We start from the raw sequence: 14,457 nt of genomic DNA, 5'->3' as shown, positions 1-14,457 counted from the left end.
AATCAAAGAAATCCATATAAGTTAAGAAAACAAAACTAATTAGTCACAAAAAAGTATTGAACACATGAAGAAGGAAGATGTAGAAAGGCAGGGAAAGCCCAGACAGCAGCTGAAATCTCTCAGCAGTTCTTCAGCGACCCTCTGCCCTTCATCATGGTAAATGATTATCAGCTGCAGCATCTACATTAGCAGGATGATGAAGATGAAACCAGGGTGGACATTTCAGCAAGACGATTATCCAAAACACAGCCAAGGAAACTCTTAAAAGCTTTCATAGAAAGAAAATCAAGCTGTAGAATGGTCCAGCTAATCACCTGACTCGAATCCAATAGAAAACACAAAATAAAGATCATATAGCCGAGACCCACAGAACTATCAAGATTTTTACACTCTGTTGAAGTCTGTGAAAAACTCAAACCTGAGCAACAGATGTGACTTCATTCTCCATATGAGAGGCATCTTTAAGCAGTCATCACCAAAAAGCCTTTTATATAAAGTATTAAATACATATCAGTAGTTGGGTACTTTCTGCTTGTGTCACTCCATTGTTATTACACAATTCATTTAAAAAAATTTTGTTGGTTTTGTTTGATTTTTGCGTTTGTATTGTTTGGAATTTTACCAAAATCTGCTTTAATTCCATGTCAACAGCTCCTTTAGAAATATTATTCCCAGGAAAAACATGACATGTTCAATACTTATTTCCCTCACTGTATGTCTTTATGATCAATTGGCAGTATATTAAAATAATCATATAGTCAAATGCAGTCGTACAAAAAGACAGGACTTATCAAACTTATCATAACTACAATTCAATTATACTTGAGGACCTGCGAGTACACACTGGTGAATGCACAGGAAAAAACAAACAGTTAGTCTTATTTCTAGTCAAAATGTCTTCATATTCTTAAATTAAGTTAAAATGTTGGTTAAAATGGTTTGGTTTTCAAAAACAATTTTTCCAATAAACAAGCTATATTACTGGGTTCAATGAAATGATCCTGAATTCAGATTATTTTACCGACTCCACTGCATGGCAGATTATTTAGTTTGTTTTAATAAAAAACTCACTGCAGTTTGACTTATTATTTCCGAAAACAAAACAGTATTTTTACTTGTCTAGAAAGTATTTCTTGATTTAAATTTTTTTAGAAATTTGGACGAGAAATTAGTCAAAAAACTGAATGAATTTTTGCATTGTGCGTTATTACTTATATGCACAGAAGGGATTCACTCTTCTGTGAAACTTAAACATGGATTATAATTAAATTTCACCTTAATAAGAACGCCAATGCTTTTGCAAATAATCTCATTTGGGTTTTATTAATAAATAAATTACCTATAAAGGAGGCTGTTCTCCATGTACTGCTACACTGCAAAAATAAAAAGGTTTTTTTGTCTAGTTTCAAGTGCATATATCTAAAAATTATTAAATCAAGAAGCATTTCTAGACAAGTAAAAAAAATATTGTAATGTTTTAGGAATAATGTGTCAATATTAAGTCAGTTTTTCCCTAAAACAAGTAAAATAATCTGCCAATGGGGCAAGCGAAATAATCTTGTTTTTCCTTCTGGTATAATATTATTTCGTATACATCCACTGGGAGATTATTTAGCTTGTTTTAATAAAAAACTCACTCAATTTTGGCCTACTATTTATTAAAAAACATATGTTTTGCTTGTCTATAAAATGCTTCTCGATTTAAAAGCTTTTAGATATTTGGACTAGAAATTAGTGAAAGACTCAAAATAAAAAAAGCATTTTGGCATTTTGCATCATTACTTATATGCACAGCAGTGATTCACTCTTCTGTGATACTTAAACATGGACTATAAGTGAACTTCACCTTAATAAGAATGTCAATGCTTTCGCAAATCTCATTTGGGTTTCATTGATAAATAAATGACCTATAAAGGAGGCCAATCTCCTTTATGCACTGCAAAAAATGCTTTTCTTATTTTTGGTCTCGTTTCTAGTGCAGATATCGAAACATTCTTAAATCAAGAAGCATTTTCTAGACAAGTAAAACATAAGGTCTTGTTTTAAGAAATTCTATGTCAAAAGTAAGTAAAGGTTTTCCTTAAAAGCAGCAAAATAATCTGCCAAAGGGGTCAGCAAAATAATCTTGTTTTTCCTTCTGGCATAAGATTCTTTAGCTTCTTTTAATGACAAACTCGATAAAATTTGGCCGTTTATCTAAAAAAATTAACTATTTGTTATGTTTGCCTAAAAAATGCTTCTTGATTTAAGAATTTTTAGGTATCTGGACTAGAAACAAGCCAAAAAAATCTAAGTAAGAAACTCATTTTTGGCAGTGTAGGTGATCGACCTGCTATTGATGTCGCAGCTTTGAAGTTTCTAAGCAGTTTGCAATAATCACTCAAAACAGAACAAATAAATTAAGTAAATAATTTAATTTAAATTCTAACACCATCTGCTTAAAAATAATGGTAGCGTTGAAAGGAGATGAGTTAATAAGTAGCAGTGATTAACAAACGGGTGGCTATTTCATGTGGTTATACCATACTACTTCTATTACGCCACTTTTTAGAGGATTCAACTGAAGTCTCATGTGTGAATGTCTGAGATTGTTCAGCTCAAAACACCCCACAGATCATTTCTTAAACCATGCTACCAATTCTTGTGGATTCATTTGACAATGCAAATCATCGACATAAACTATAATATCTGCATGCGTGTTGAATCCTTGAATGCAGTGATTCTTACTGACCTTTACTAATAGGATTTGTGGAATCAAAGTAGTGGCAAATCAAGCATCTATAATAAAAACAGTGTATTTTTTGCTATTATAGGCTAAGTGAATAGTGACAAATAGGTCCCTTTTAATATATAACATAAAATAAAAAATATATATATATATATTATTATCATCATGTATCAATGATTAAAGGCATAGTTCAGCAAACAAATGAAATTTCTGTCATTATTTAATCACCCTTTACATATTTCAAGCCTTTATGATGGTTTTTCTTCTGTTAAACAAAAAAAGAAGATACTTTGAAACATGCTGTAACCATTGACATTCATAGTATTTGTTTTCCCTACTATGGAAGTCAATGGTCCCTAACATTCTTTGAAATATCTTCTTTTGTGTTCCTCATAAAGGTTTGGAAGCACATCAAGATGAATAAATAGCGAGTCATTTTTGCGTGAACTATTCCTTTAAGTATATGAACAGGTCTTGCATATGTAGTCAGCGTGTGTTACATCCTTTTTTTATCCAATCAGCTGTTCTGAGGGAGATGCAAGAGGCACTAGTGGTCACTTACCTGCTCAGTCACAAAACATACATACATACATATCATCTAACAAACCAGATTTCTCTTTTAACCGTGTCTCATCTTTTCTGTTGACAATCCTCATTAGCTAAAGCTGAGCCCCATCCTTTCATACCTGGTTGCCGGACATTTGTAGCCCCCACAAAGCTGATGAGGGTGACATCAGAGGCACCCCCAGACTCCAGGGGAATGGGGTGCACACGGAAATGCTCCAGCATGTCAAAAATAGACTGGAACCAGAGATGCTGCACACGACACTGTCCATCCTCGTTCAGAGAGAGGCGCAAGTGCTGGATGGAAGATGCCAGAGAAGAAGCATGAGGTATTTACTCGCCAAAATGATTTCAAGATGAACATGTAATGCAACTCCTTGTTAAAAGGTACAATTGAAGTCAGAATAATTAGCTCTCCTGAATTATTAGCCCCCTATATATATATATATATATATATATATATATATATATATATATATATATATATATATATAAATATAAATATATATATATATATATATATATATATATATATATATATATATATATATATATATATATATATATATACATATATATATATATATATATATATATATATAAATATATATATATATATATTAAGGGTGTCACGATCCTCCAAATCCTCGATTCGATTACATTTTCGATTCTAAAGGCACGATTCGATTCGATTTTCGATTATGAATAATTAATTAATTAATGACTAATTAATTATTTGTAGCCTACCGTTTAAACTACCTGACCTGCATAGTCTTTGTTTTACCCATAAACAAATCATACAGTAAATGAATAAAGGCAAGATACACACATAATTACCACCTGTCAATCACTTTTTCTGCGGGACTCGTGAATAGGCAGTGATCTGTGTCGTTATAATGGTGTCGGTAAAAAAGACGCACAACCAACAGGAACCAGCCAACAGTATCTGAGGTGTTCGCTAAAATGACTAAGTACAAGTGAGTGAAAGATTGAAGCAGTCTACTGATCCTCTGACTACCTGAACCAGCTGTCTAGAGCCCATGGCTGTGAGTGCGTCTGTGTCTGTGTGTGTGTGTGTCAGAAGTAGAGAGGAAGGAGGGCTGCTCAGAAATGCTACACGCCACTGTGATTGTCAAATCGTTGTCGTTCTAAAATGCCATTTAAAAACAAAGACAGTGTAAACAGGGCCTGAGTGTGTACTTTTCGCGAGCGGATTTGCAACGGGGGCGGGCGGAGGATCGCGATGCCGGTGTTGTCTATCGGACGAACCCTAATACGTAAATAGCAGAGCTTTTAAAACTGTGTTTTTTTGTCGACAACACGAACGTTGTCAACATAACTCACTGAAAATCCAAAATGCTTACACACCAGCGACTTCATTGAAAGAGGAAAGGGTTTAAGTTCTGTCGACGGGTCTCCTGTATCTGCAGTTCAACAAGCATTTCAACAAGCCTGTTTTTTCCCGCTTGGCAAGCCAAGCTGACGTGACATGGGGGCGTGGCAGCATCGATAATCGAAATTGAGCATAAATTTAGATCGATTTCGATTAAAAATCGAAATATATATATATATATATATATATATATATATATATATATATATATATATATATATATATATATATATATTTTTTTTTTTTTTTACACAATTTTTGATTAACAAAGATTTTTTTTAACACATTTCTAATCATAATACTTTTAATAACTCATCCCTAATAACAGATTTATTTCATCTTTGCCATGATGACAGTACATACTATTTTACTAGATATTTTTCAAGATACTAGTGTTCTGCTTAAAGTGACATTTAAAGGCTTTGAAAACTAATGTTGCTCAAGGCGGCTAATAATTTTCACCTTAAAATGGTTTTAAAAAATTAAAAACGGCTTTTATTCTAGCAGAAATAAAACAAATAAGACTTTCTCCAAAAGAAAAAAATTTTTTTTTTGCTCAGTTAAACATCATTTGGATAATTTTTGGGCAAAAAATAAAAAACTGTACATTACAGTAAGATATTGTTGGTTTATATAATATTCAGTGTTTCCCCTACCATTATAGTAGGCTGGGACCCTGCCCTCCCAACGGCCTTCCCTGCCCCCCTTGTAGTCAAGTTAATTGTATTTTCCAGACCACAACTTCTTTTAAAAAACAAACTAAATAGCCGTATGTGATATCTTATTTACACAATGATATGTCATTTCTGTCTCTACACTGTCGCACATTTACAAATTTCTGCTCTCTGAATCGTGCACAGTGGAATTCCAAGCAGCCACTCTCTATTCTGTATGGGAATGAGAACGCACCACATCTGACAGGACAGATAGTTTCTCAGAAGTTAAATCACTTTAATTTCACAATTGTTGTTAAATTCTTGAGAAAAAAAACAAATTTAGTCACACAGAATGTCGCCTGACAACAATAACCCCCTAAACTGTAAACCTAGGGGAAACAATGAGGCCTCTATTTTGACGGTCCATGCGCAAAGTGCAAAGCGCAGGGCGCAAACGCATTAGGGCGTGTCAGAATCCACTTTTACTAATATAAGGATGGAAAAATCCGTTTTGCGCCGAGGCCCATGTTCTAAAAGGATTAAGCTTATTTTCTTAATGAGTTATAGGCGTGTTTTGAGAATAAACCAATCAGAGTCTCATCTCCCATTCCCTTTAAGAGTCAGTTGCGTCACGCCATAGCGCATTTGCTATTTACATGACGTATAGTAAGTGTAAGTGAAAAAACTGAGCATTTCACTAGCAAGAAAACAGTTAAACAGAGCATGAGAATGACAGATAAGCCTCCTCATTATTAACTTTCAGTTTCAGTTTTGCTAGGGAAACCTTGTATGCACAGACATCAATTAGCCTATAAATAATTAATTTCATGTGTTAAGTGCAAAGATTTGTTTTAAAACTATTTCTAAATTCCGTTCTAATTTGCAGTAAACAAATAAATGAACAATAATAATGAAGTGTGTTCAAAAACCTGAGTTATTTCCTAATACACATGCTGTGCCCCATATGGTCTAAAACCTGACAGGTGGGCAAATCTAAGCTTGTTTTTAATAAAACAAATATAAATATGCATATAATAAATAATACTCATAATAATAATAACATTATACATAAGCAAATTCTCATGAATGAACTGAAAAAGCCTCCCGAGATGAAGCAGTCATGAAAGTATGGTTTTTATATTTATGTAGGCTAGAAAATAATGTTTTGTAATATTTTAATCCTTTATATTTATATCCTATATATATCATTATAATATCCTATATTTATCCTTAATATTTAAATTCTTTTTCATGTGTAAAGATATTTGCGTATTGCTCTACATCTTGTGTGCATTAAGCAGTGTGTAAGAGAGGCGCACAACTAACGCACTCTGCGCTGGACAATAGACCGGCTTTGTTCTGGTTGAAAAATTTATTATAGTTTCTCAAAATAGCAACGCGCCTTAACATGCCTCCTTTTTTAGATGAGAACGCCTATGGGCGCACATAAGAGCGCAAATGCATTTGCTATTTAAACACCGTGGCCCAAAACGTTAAAACGACTCTTGCGTCAAGCTGAAACTAGCAAACAACAATTGCGTCGCGCCTTGTGCCACATTGCGCCAGGTGTATAATAGGGCCCTGAATGTTAAAAGACATTGAAGAGATTATTCACCCCAAAATGAAAATCCTGTTATTGTTCCACTAAAAACTCTAAAAGATTTTGTTTGTAACAAAAGCATAAATTTATAACAAGTGGAGGTCTAGAAAATAACAGAATTTTCATTTTGGGGTGAACTATTGCTTAAAGCACAGGTGTCAAACTCAATTCCTGGAGAGCCGCAGCTCTGCACAGTTTATTTCAAACCCTAATTGAACACACCTGATCAAACTAATTAAGTCCTTTAGGCTTGTTTGAAACCTACAGGTAAAGTGTGTTGAAGCATGGTTGCAACTAAACTGTGCAGGGCAGTGGCCCTCCGTTTAGGAGTTTGGCATCAAAGCGATAGTCCTCCCAGCACTGAAAATTCTGTCATCAGTTTCTCAGCCCTTTACTTGTTACAAACATTTATGAGTTTCTTTCTTCAGTTAAACACAAAAGAAGATATTTTGAAAAACGTTGGACCATTGGACTTGACTATTGTATTAGTTTTTCCTACTATGGAAGTCAATGGTTACAGGTTTTAAGCATTGTTCAAAATATCTTCTTTTGTGTTCAACAGAAGAAAAAAAGTAACACACGATTGGAACTACTTCAGGTTGAGAAAAAACTGAGTAAATTTTCATTTTTTGTTGAACGTTCCCTTTAAATATTTCAAGTATACATGGTACAAAAGGTTTTTCTCTTTATCTTTCTATTTATCAAAGTTCTTACAAAAAAAACGTGTTATAGTTTTTAAGCAAAAAAAAAAAAAAAAAAACATTGTAGTAAACATACGAACATAATACAAGTAACTTTCAAAAAATGATAAGGAGAAATGTTTTTGTTCAGTACCAAATCAGCACATTACACTAATTTCTAAAGGATCACGTGACACTAGAGTAATGATCCTGATAATTCAGCTTGGTCATGACAGGAAACATTACATCATGCAACGACTTACAGAAAAATCTGCTTATTTTGTTTAGTAAAAAAATGCAACATTGATGATATCTTTTAAAAAACTAAAAGAAATCAAATGTAATTCAATAATTCTCAATAGTTTGGGATTTACCTTTGCTTTTCCCTGGAAGTTGAAGGTGAGCACATACTCCCCCCGCCGTGTCTCACTCTGCCGCACGAGAAATACTCCATGACTGGCCATGCCACCCGCCAGCACCAGCTGAGCCGCTTTAAGACGCGAGAGTGTACCGTGAAACCACTGACACTCGCTCAGAGGATGCTCCACCGTCTCAGACACAGACACATCAGAGAACAGGAACGACCCTGTTGAGAACCAAGAACAAACTCAATACCTCTGTGCTTTGTGTATGAAAAGGGTAAGAATCAGTGTCACAAAATTCAATTTAAAGCTTTACCCACTTACATTTTGGAATACAAGGGGTGAAATGTTGATACAGTATCGCTATATTTTCCACGGTAAAACTACAATAGCATATCGATACAGATGCCCATATTGATATATAACCAATATTTTATTAAACTGTCTGTCCGTCCGTCCATCCGTCTATCCGTCTATCTATCCATCTATCTATCTATCTATCCATCCATCCATCCATCCATCCATCCATCCATCCATCCATCCAGAATGTGAATGAGTGCAAGCGTAGGCTGTGTGGATTGTCACCATGTGCAAATTAAATCACGTCACGTTTGACTATTGGCCCTTAACAGTATTTTCAACTAATCGACTTTCTTATGTTTACAATCACTCTTGTTGCACTGCAAAAATGCTTTTCTTACTTTATTTTTTATCTTGTTTCTAGTCCAAATATCTAAAAATTCTAGAAAATGCTTCTTGATTTAAGACTATTTAGATAATTACTAGAAACAAGACAAAAAAATCTAAGTAAGAAAGTGTGTGTTTCAGTGTGGTTGGGGATTGTTTCACACGCAGTGAGCAACGAAAATAAATAATGGCATAGTGGCCAACCTTAATAATATTTGTATTTTCAAAATGGCAAAAGGCAGTCACACATATTCATTTTTTTTAAAAACCACCAGTAAACCTGATAATGACCTTGACCAAAAGAGATCTCAAGAAGATGGAATTGCACGAATGGATCAGGATAGCGGGAAACAGAAGCAAAGCGATCTCAAGTCAGCCAGAAAACATGACAGGAAAGACTTATCCATGACTGACCTATAACGTTATATGGCACAAAATAATTAAAGACCATTCATAAACGTGATGCTCTTTTTTTGCGCGCTATTACTGTTTAATGGCATCATGTTTTGGGAAAACTGAAATTGTTTGGTGGACATCGATCACTTCCTGTTTTTTTTTCCGGGAATAATTCTTTACAAATTGAGCACTGATTGTAACACAAGTACTGTGTTAAATAATAAGTAATAAGAAAAATATCTTGGAGACTCCCATCCCTATAAAACATCCCATAAAATGCAGGATGGAGACTCTAACATGAAAATACAAATGTCCAAAGGTACTATACAAACATTTGATTAAATAATTATAATGAATGAATAATTTGTTTAGAGAAAACTAGGCTGGATCAAAAATGCACAGCTTTACGATATACGTAGCGGTATGGTACGCCTTGCTTTTTGATACATTTTGACAGAGAAAACAGACATAAAAGCATACCGAACCATACCGTACCACTCAGTGGAAATGAGGCATTAAACTAACAATATAACTAAAGTAGCAGATCTTTTCTTTCACACTGTGACGTTTAGCAGACCATTGATACACCTTATAACAAATCTAGAGATCAGTGCATGTGAAAGTTTATCATTTGCACACTTTTAACTTTAAAGCATTCAGACACAAGAAATGCCATGTGTCGCTCAAAAGATTAAATTTATTTTATTGTCTGTAACTGAATAATATTAGACACTTCAGAAAAAAACAAAGCACTGTTTAATTAATTCATGCCTTTGTTCTTGTAATTTGTTTATATTTTATACAGATGCACTTCCTTGAAAAAAAATGAAAATAAACAATCCACCCAATTAATCAATTAATAAAAAAAAAAAGGTTTTAATTCAAAATACCTATTCTGAAAAGTTGCAATATCTGTAACAATTGGAAATAATATTAATAACAAATACAGAATTTTTTCCACTTTTGTGCATCAGAATTGTGTGTGTTAACTGTAGTATGGCACCTGTGGCATCAGGGGTTTCAGCAAAAGGTGTGCCGAGACTGGCTCCGCCCCCACCAAGCAGCCGACTATCTGATTCGTCCAGAGGGGCGCGGGGCGGTAATTCAGGAGGTAGAGGCTCCAGCTGTGGAGAACCACCAACTCCACCATAGCACACTACAGAGAAAACATTGATAAGTGCTACATCACAATCTGTTGTTCTTGCTGAAAACTAGTACTTACTCTACGGACACATTAAAAATGTCCTAACTCAGGGTCAGAGACTTTTAAGGGCGACCTATTATACAAAAATATCACTTTTATAAGGGGTTTAAACATAGTTGTTTGGCAACAGTTTGTGAACATAAACAGTTTCTAATGGTAAAAATGTAAAAATTTTATTTTTTATAATCACAGTGGATAAAAACAGTCTGCAGAAACACTTTGATTGACATTCTCCCTTTGTTGGTGTCATCAGAGGGGGAAAGCCCTGACCATTAATGACAATCTCTCCCTCATTAGCATGGGATGTTCGTCTTTTTTTAAAATCTGCCACTATGCTGACACACAGGCATTTGTAGCTCCACCCTCTTTTGAAAAAGAGTACAATCTCATTTGAATTTAAAGCGACAGTCCCCAAAATGGCACAATGTGGATCAAAGCCTAAAGGGACAGATTTAAAGAGTTATAAAACATTATTTGTGTTGTATTTTGAGCATCAGACTTATTTTATATCTTGTAAAAAGAGGCATAATAGGTCCCCTTTAAACCTTCTGTTAATCACAGAACTGCTGTGGTCTTGTTTTAGCACTGGCAAACATCATGTAAGCTGATGTCCCATTACACATACTGTCCTGAATGCCGCTGACCACATCACAGTGACATCATCTCTGTAAGGCTTACCTTGAGACAGGCGGTCGCTGAATTCCGGCGTACCGCTGAGGTCAGTCAGAGCACTCCCACATACCCCATCAACATCCTCTTGCTCACTGGAAGAGTCAACGGGTACATTTCAGATCATGTTATACAAGCACGCACAACTAACTACTAAGAATGATCTCATTATTATAACCTTTTCACGTTCCTGCACTTTCTAATTATACGAAAAAACATGAAAACCTACCTCAAACAGATAGCGTTTCTGATGTCGCTGAGCCACGCTCTCATCTGAACCGCATCTCTGGTCTCAATCACGTACTGCACCTGACCTTCCATCTGAGGAAAAACACAGAGACATCAGATGTGCAGACATTCAATTCAAATTCTTTTGTGCAGTGTAGGGCTGCACGGTATTGGACAAAATCTAATATTGCAATGTTTAGTTTGTCTACTATATGTCGCAATATAAATATAATTTCACAAAATCACTGATAACTCTATTTGGAATGAATTCGTATGTTTACATTTAATGGGAATATTTTGTAGAGGAGTATCTGGACACAGTGCAATACAAATGAACACATACAAATTATTCGTATGGTTTTCTGTGAAACCTAACAGTATTGAGGTACAGAAATTCAATATTATTATATACAATGATAAATCAAATAACACTGTACATTATATAGTTGTCATTGTAGACATAATAACATACAATTGGTTTATACACCTTTAAAACCTCTCGGTTTAAGTTTGTTTAAATCTTACTGTGGCAAGTAAGTCCGGGCTAAGAGCCGTGAGGGTGTACGAGGCAGGTGGCGTGAGTGAGATAATCAGACACACCTGAATGCATCACCTGCCTCGAGTCTTACAGAGGAGGCTTGGAAGCTAAAAGGAGGAGAGATGCCAGTTCTAGATGAGAAAGGACCGGGTCCAGACATATTATGCGACTGTGGCTTTCCGTTTGATGGCAGTCTCGTGAGGAGCTGCCGTGCGTTTGTTTTGTTTAATTTGTTATTAAATTATTTCAAAGTGATTCGAGTCTCCGCCTCCGTGGTGGTCGTTAACAAAAGATACACTCTGTCAGTTTAAAACTAGATTAAAAACACATCTTTTTGTATTATACACATAAAAATGCTGTTGAAATCCAAATCACCTAAGGCAGGGGTGTCAAACTCAATTCCTGGAGGGCCAAAGCCCTGCACAGTTCAGTTCCAACCCTGCTCCAACACACTTACCTGTAGGTTTCAAACAAGCCTGAAGGAATCAATTAGTTTGATCAGGTGTGTTTAATTAGGGTTGGAACTAAACTGTGCAGAGCTGCGGCCCTTTTGGAACTGAGTTTGACACCTGTGACCTAAGGGATTGTTAATCTGCATTATTTAGGGCAACCGGAGCCGGGAACACTTCCCTAAAGACATTATAATTTGAACGGAATCTGCGCTTATGTTTGTCTTTTTTATTATTCCCAAGGTTTCCATAACCAGGACCGGGCCGTATCCTGAGCAGCAGCTGTGGTGGTTATGGAGGAGTGGAGAGCATGAGACTGATCCTTGTAGGACCCCAGTGACAACCGAGTCCTCACATTGATCCTGCAGGGACAGCCTGTACACCAGTCAGTGCCCTCTCCCACCTGCAGCTTCTCCAGCCTCCGGTGCCTAGACTGCAGCTCTGCACAAGACATTTGGCCACAGGAGAAATAGTCGTGCCCAACTGAGCCTGGTTTCTCTCAATGTTTAATTCTTCGTTTTCACCAGTTGGTGAAGTTTTTTCCTCGCCGCTGTCGTCACTGGCTTACATGGTTCAGGACCTGTAGAGCTGCGCATTGATGGATTTGCTCTTCAGTGTTTGAACTCTTAGCAGTGAATATTAAACTACACTGAACTGAGCTAAAGTGAACTTCAACACTGAAAACTGGACTGACACGGTTTCAATTGACTATAATCTTCTATGTGAAGCTGCTTTGACACGATCCACGTGGTAAAAGCGCTATACAAATATTGATGAACTGAATTAAACATTATTACAGTGGTGCAAAAACCTGGGAGAAGGAGGGACTTGTTGTCTGCATGCCCTTGCTGCAGAGAGGGAGAGCGAGATAAGCGAGCAGGGGAGAAACACCTTCGTCTGTCCCAAGGTGCTGGGGTAGCTAGAAGCAGCAATGAAGAGGTCTGCCTGCTGCCGTCTCCTAGCATGGGTAGGAGCAGGGTACGTGGGACTCACCACCGGCAGGGAAAAGCTGTGAGAGCCATCCCAAGAGAAGGCTGGGGAAATCACAGATGTCTGCTGAGAGCCAAAGCCTACTACGGTCAACCGATTCGGGAGCGGAGCAGGAAGGAAAAAAAAATCTGCTAGCTGGAAGAGCCACCGACGGTCACCAGAAGACGATCGGGTGGGGAGATTCCTTTATAAGGCTCCCGACACGTCGTCGTCGAATCCCTCATTCGGTTGAGGACCGACCAGGTTTGGAGAACCGAACCCCAATTTTTTTCCCTCTCTCAGTCTCTCCTCGGCTTTTCAGCTTCTTTCGCTTGGCCCTATTTATTCTCAGGTTTCGCTGTTCCTAAAGCATGAGCCCAGGAGAGGTGGGGCTGAGAGCCATGAGAACGTACGAGGCGGGTGGTGCGAGTGAGATAATTAGAGACAGCTGGACGCATCACCTGCCTCGAGTCTCACCGAGGAGCCCTGGAAGTTAAAAGGAGAGACGCTAGTGCTAGATGAGAGAGGACCGGGCCCGGACATATTATGTGACTGTTGCTTTCAGTTTTACAGAAATCTCGTGACGAGCTCCCATGCGTTTGTTTTGTTTAATTAGCTATTAAATAATTTTAAAGTGCTTCGGTTCTGCTCCTCCTCCTTCCCGGCGGCCAGGTAGCCATTAACATTATTACAGTGGTGCCGAAACCCGGGAGAAGGAGAAACACATTGTCTGGATGCCATCGCTGCCTAGAGGAAGAGCGAGTGTTTGGGAGTTCACTGAGCAGAGGAGAAACCTGTTCGTCTGCCCCAAGGTGCTGGGATGGTTAGAAGCGGCGATGAAAAGGTCTGCCTGCTGCCGTCTCCCAGCATGGGGAGGAGCAGGAGACATTGGGACTGACCACCGAAACAGTTCCATGTGCTACAAATGACATTTAATGTTTTTTTTTTACTTTATTATAAACATAATCTGTTTATTTTGAATTCATCGGTCTAACAAATACAGATGTTTTACAAACTTTGTCCAATCTCCATAGTGAATTTTATTTATGACGTCAAGTTTGTGTTAAAACATGTGATGTTGCAGGTCACAGTGGTAAAATAATTGCATAGTAAGTTTAGATTAAGGCCCCGTTTACACAAATATGTTTTCGTTTTAAAATGCATATGGTTTTGCTACGTAACGCCCTCCGTCCACTCTACCCAGGAGTTTTCGAGTGTTGAAAACTAAGCATTTTGGAAACGCTGAAGAGGCCATTTTCATTTTAACACTGCTGCTCCATGTCAGTGTGAATGGGAGAAAATGGAGACATCTAAAAACAGAGACATTTAAAAAA

At 36.9% G+C, this 14,457-nt stretch overlaps 1 protein-coding gene and 1 long non-coding RNA gene across 6 annotated transcripts in view; one reads left to right on the top strand and one right to left on the bottom strand.

Moving 5' to 3' along the window:
• Positions 1 to 14,457, top strand: part of LOC137490042 (uncharacterized) — an 846,477-nt gene that overhangs the window by 600,919 nt on the left and 231,101 nt on the right. The window lies entirely within an intron of this gene.
• The window catches only part of sh2b1 (SH2B adaptor protein 1), a 35,001-nt gene that overhangs the window by 10,890 nt on the left and 9,654 nt on the right, over positions 1 to 14,457 (bottom strand). For all 5 annotated transcript variants that reach the window (XM_005163818.6, XM_017354352.4, XM_017354353.4 and 2 more), the window contains 5 exons: positions 11,169 to 11,260; positions 10,949 to 11,034; positions 10,070 to 10,222; positions 7,996 to 8,207; positions 3,415 to 3,589 (listed from right to left, as the gene is read on the bottom strand). In XM_005163818.6, the coding sequence (XP_005163875.1) occupies positions 3,415 to 3,589; positions 7,996 to 8,207; positions 10,070 to 10,222; positions 10,949 to 11,034; positions 11,169 to 11,260 (718 nt within the window). The remainder of the gene's footprint in view (positions 1 to 3,414; positions 3,590 to 7,995; positions 8,208 to 10,069; positions 10,223 to 10,948; positions 11,035 to 11,168; positions 11,261 to 14,457) is intronic.

The sequence above is a fragment of the Danio rerio genome, chromosome 3, assembly GCF_049306965.1.
Source record: "Danio rerio strain Tuebingen ecotype United States chromosome 3, GRCz12tu, whole genome shotgun sequence".
Lineage (NCBI taxonomy): Eukaryota > Metazoa > Chordata > Actinopteri > Cypriniformes > Danionidae > Danio > Danio rerio.
This window is presented reverse-complemented; position numbering and strand designations above follow the sequence as displayed.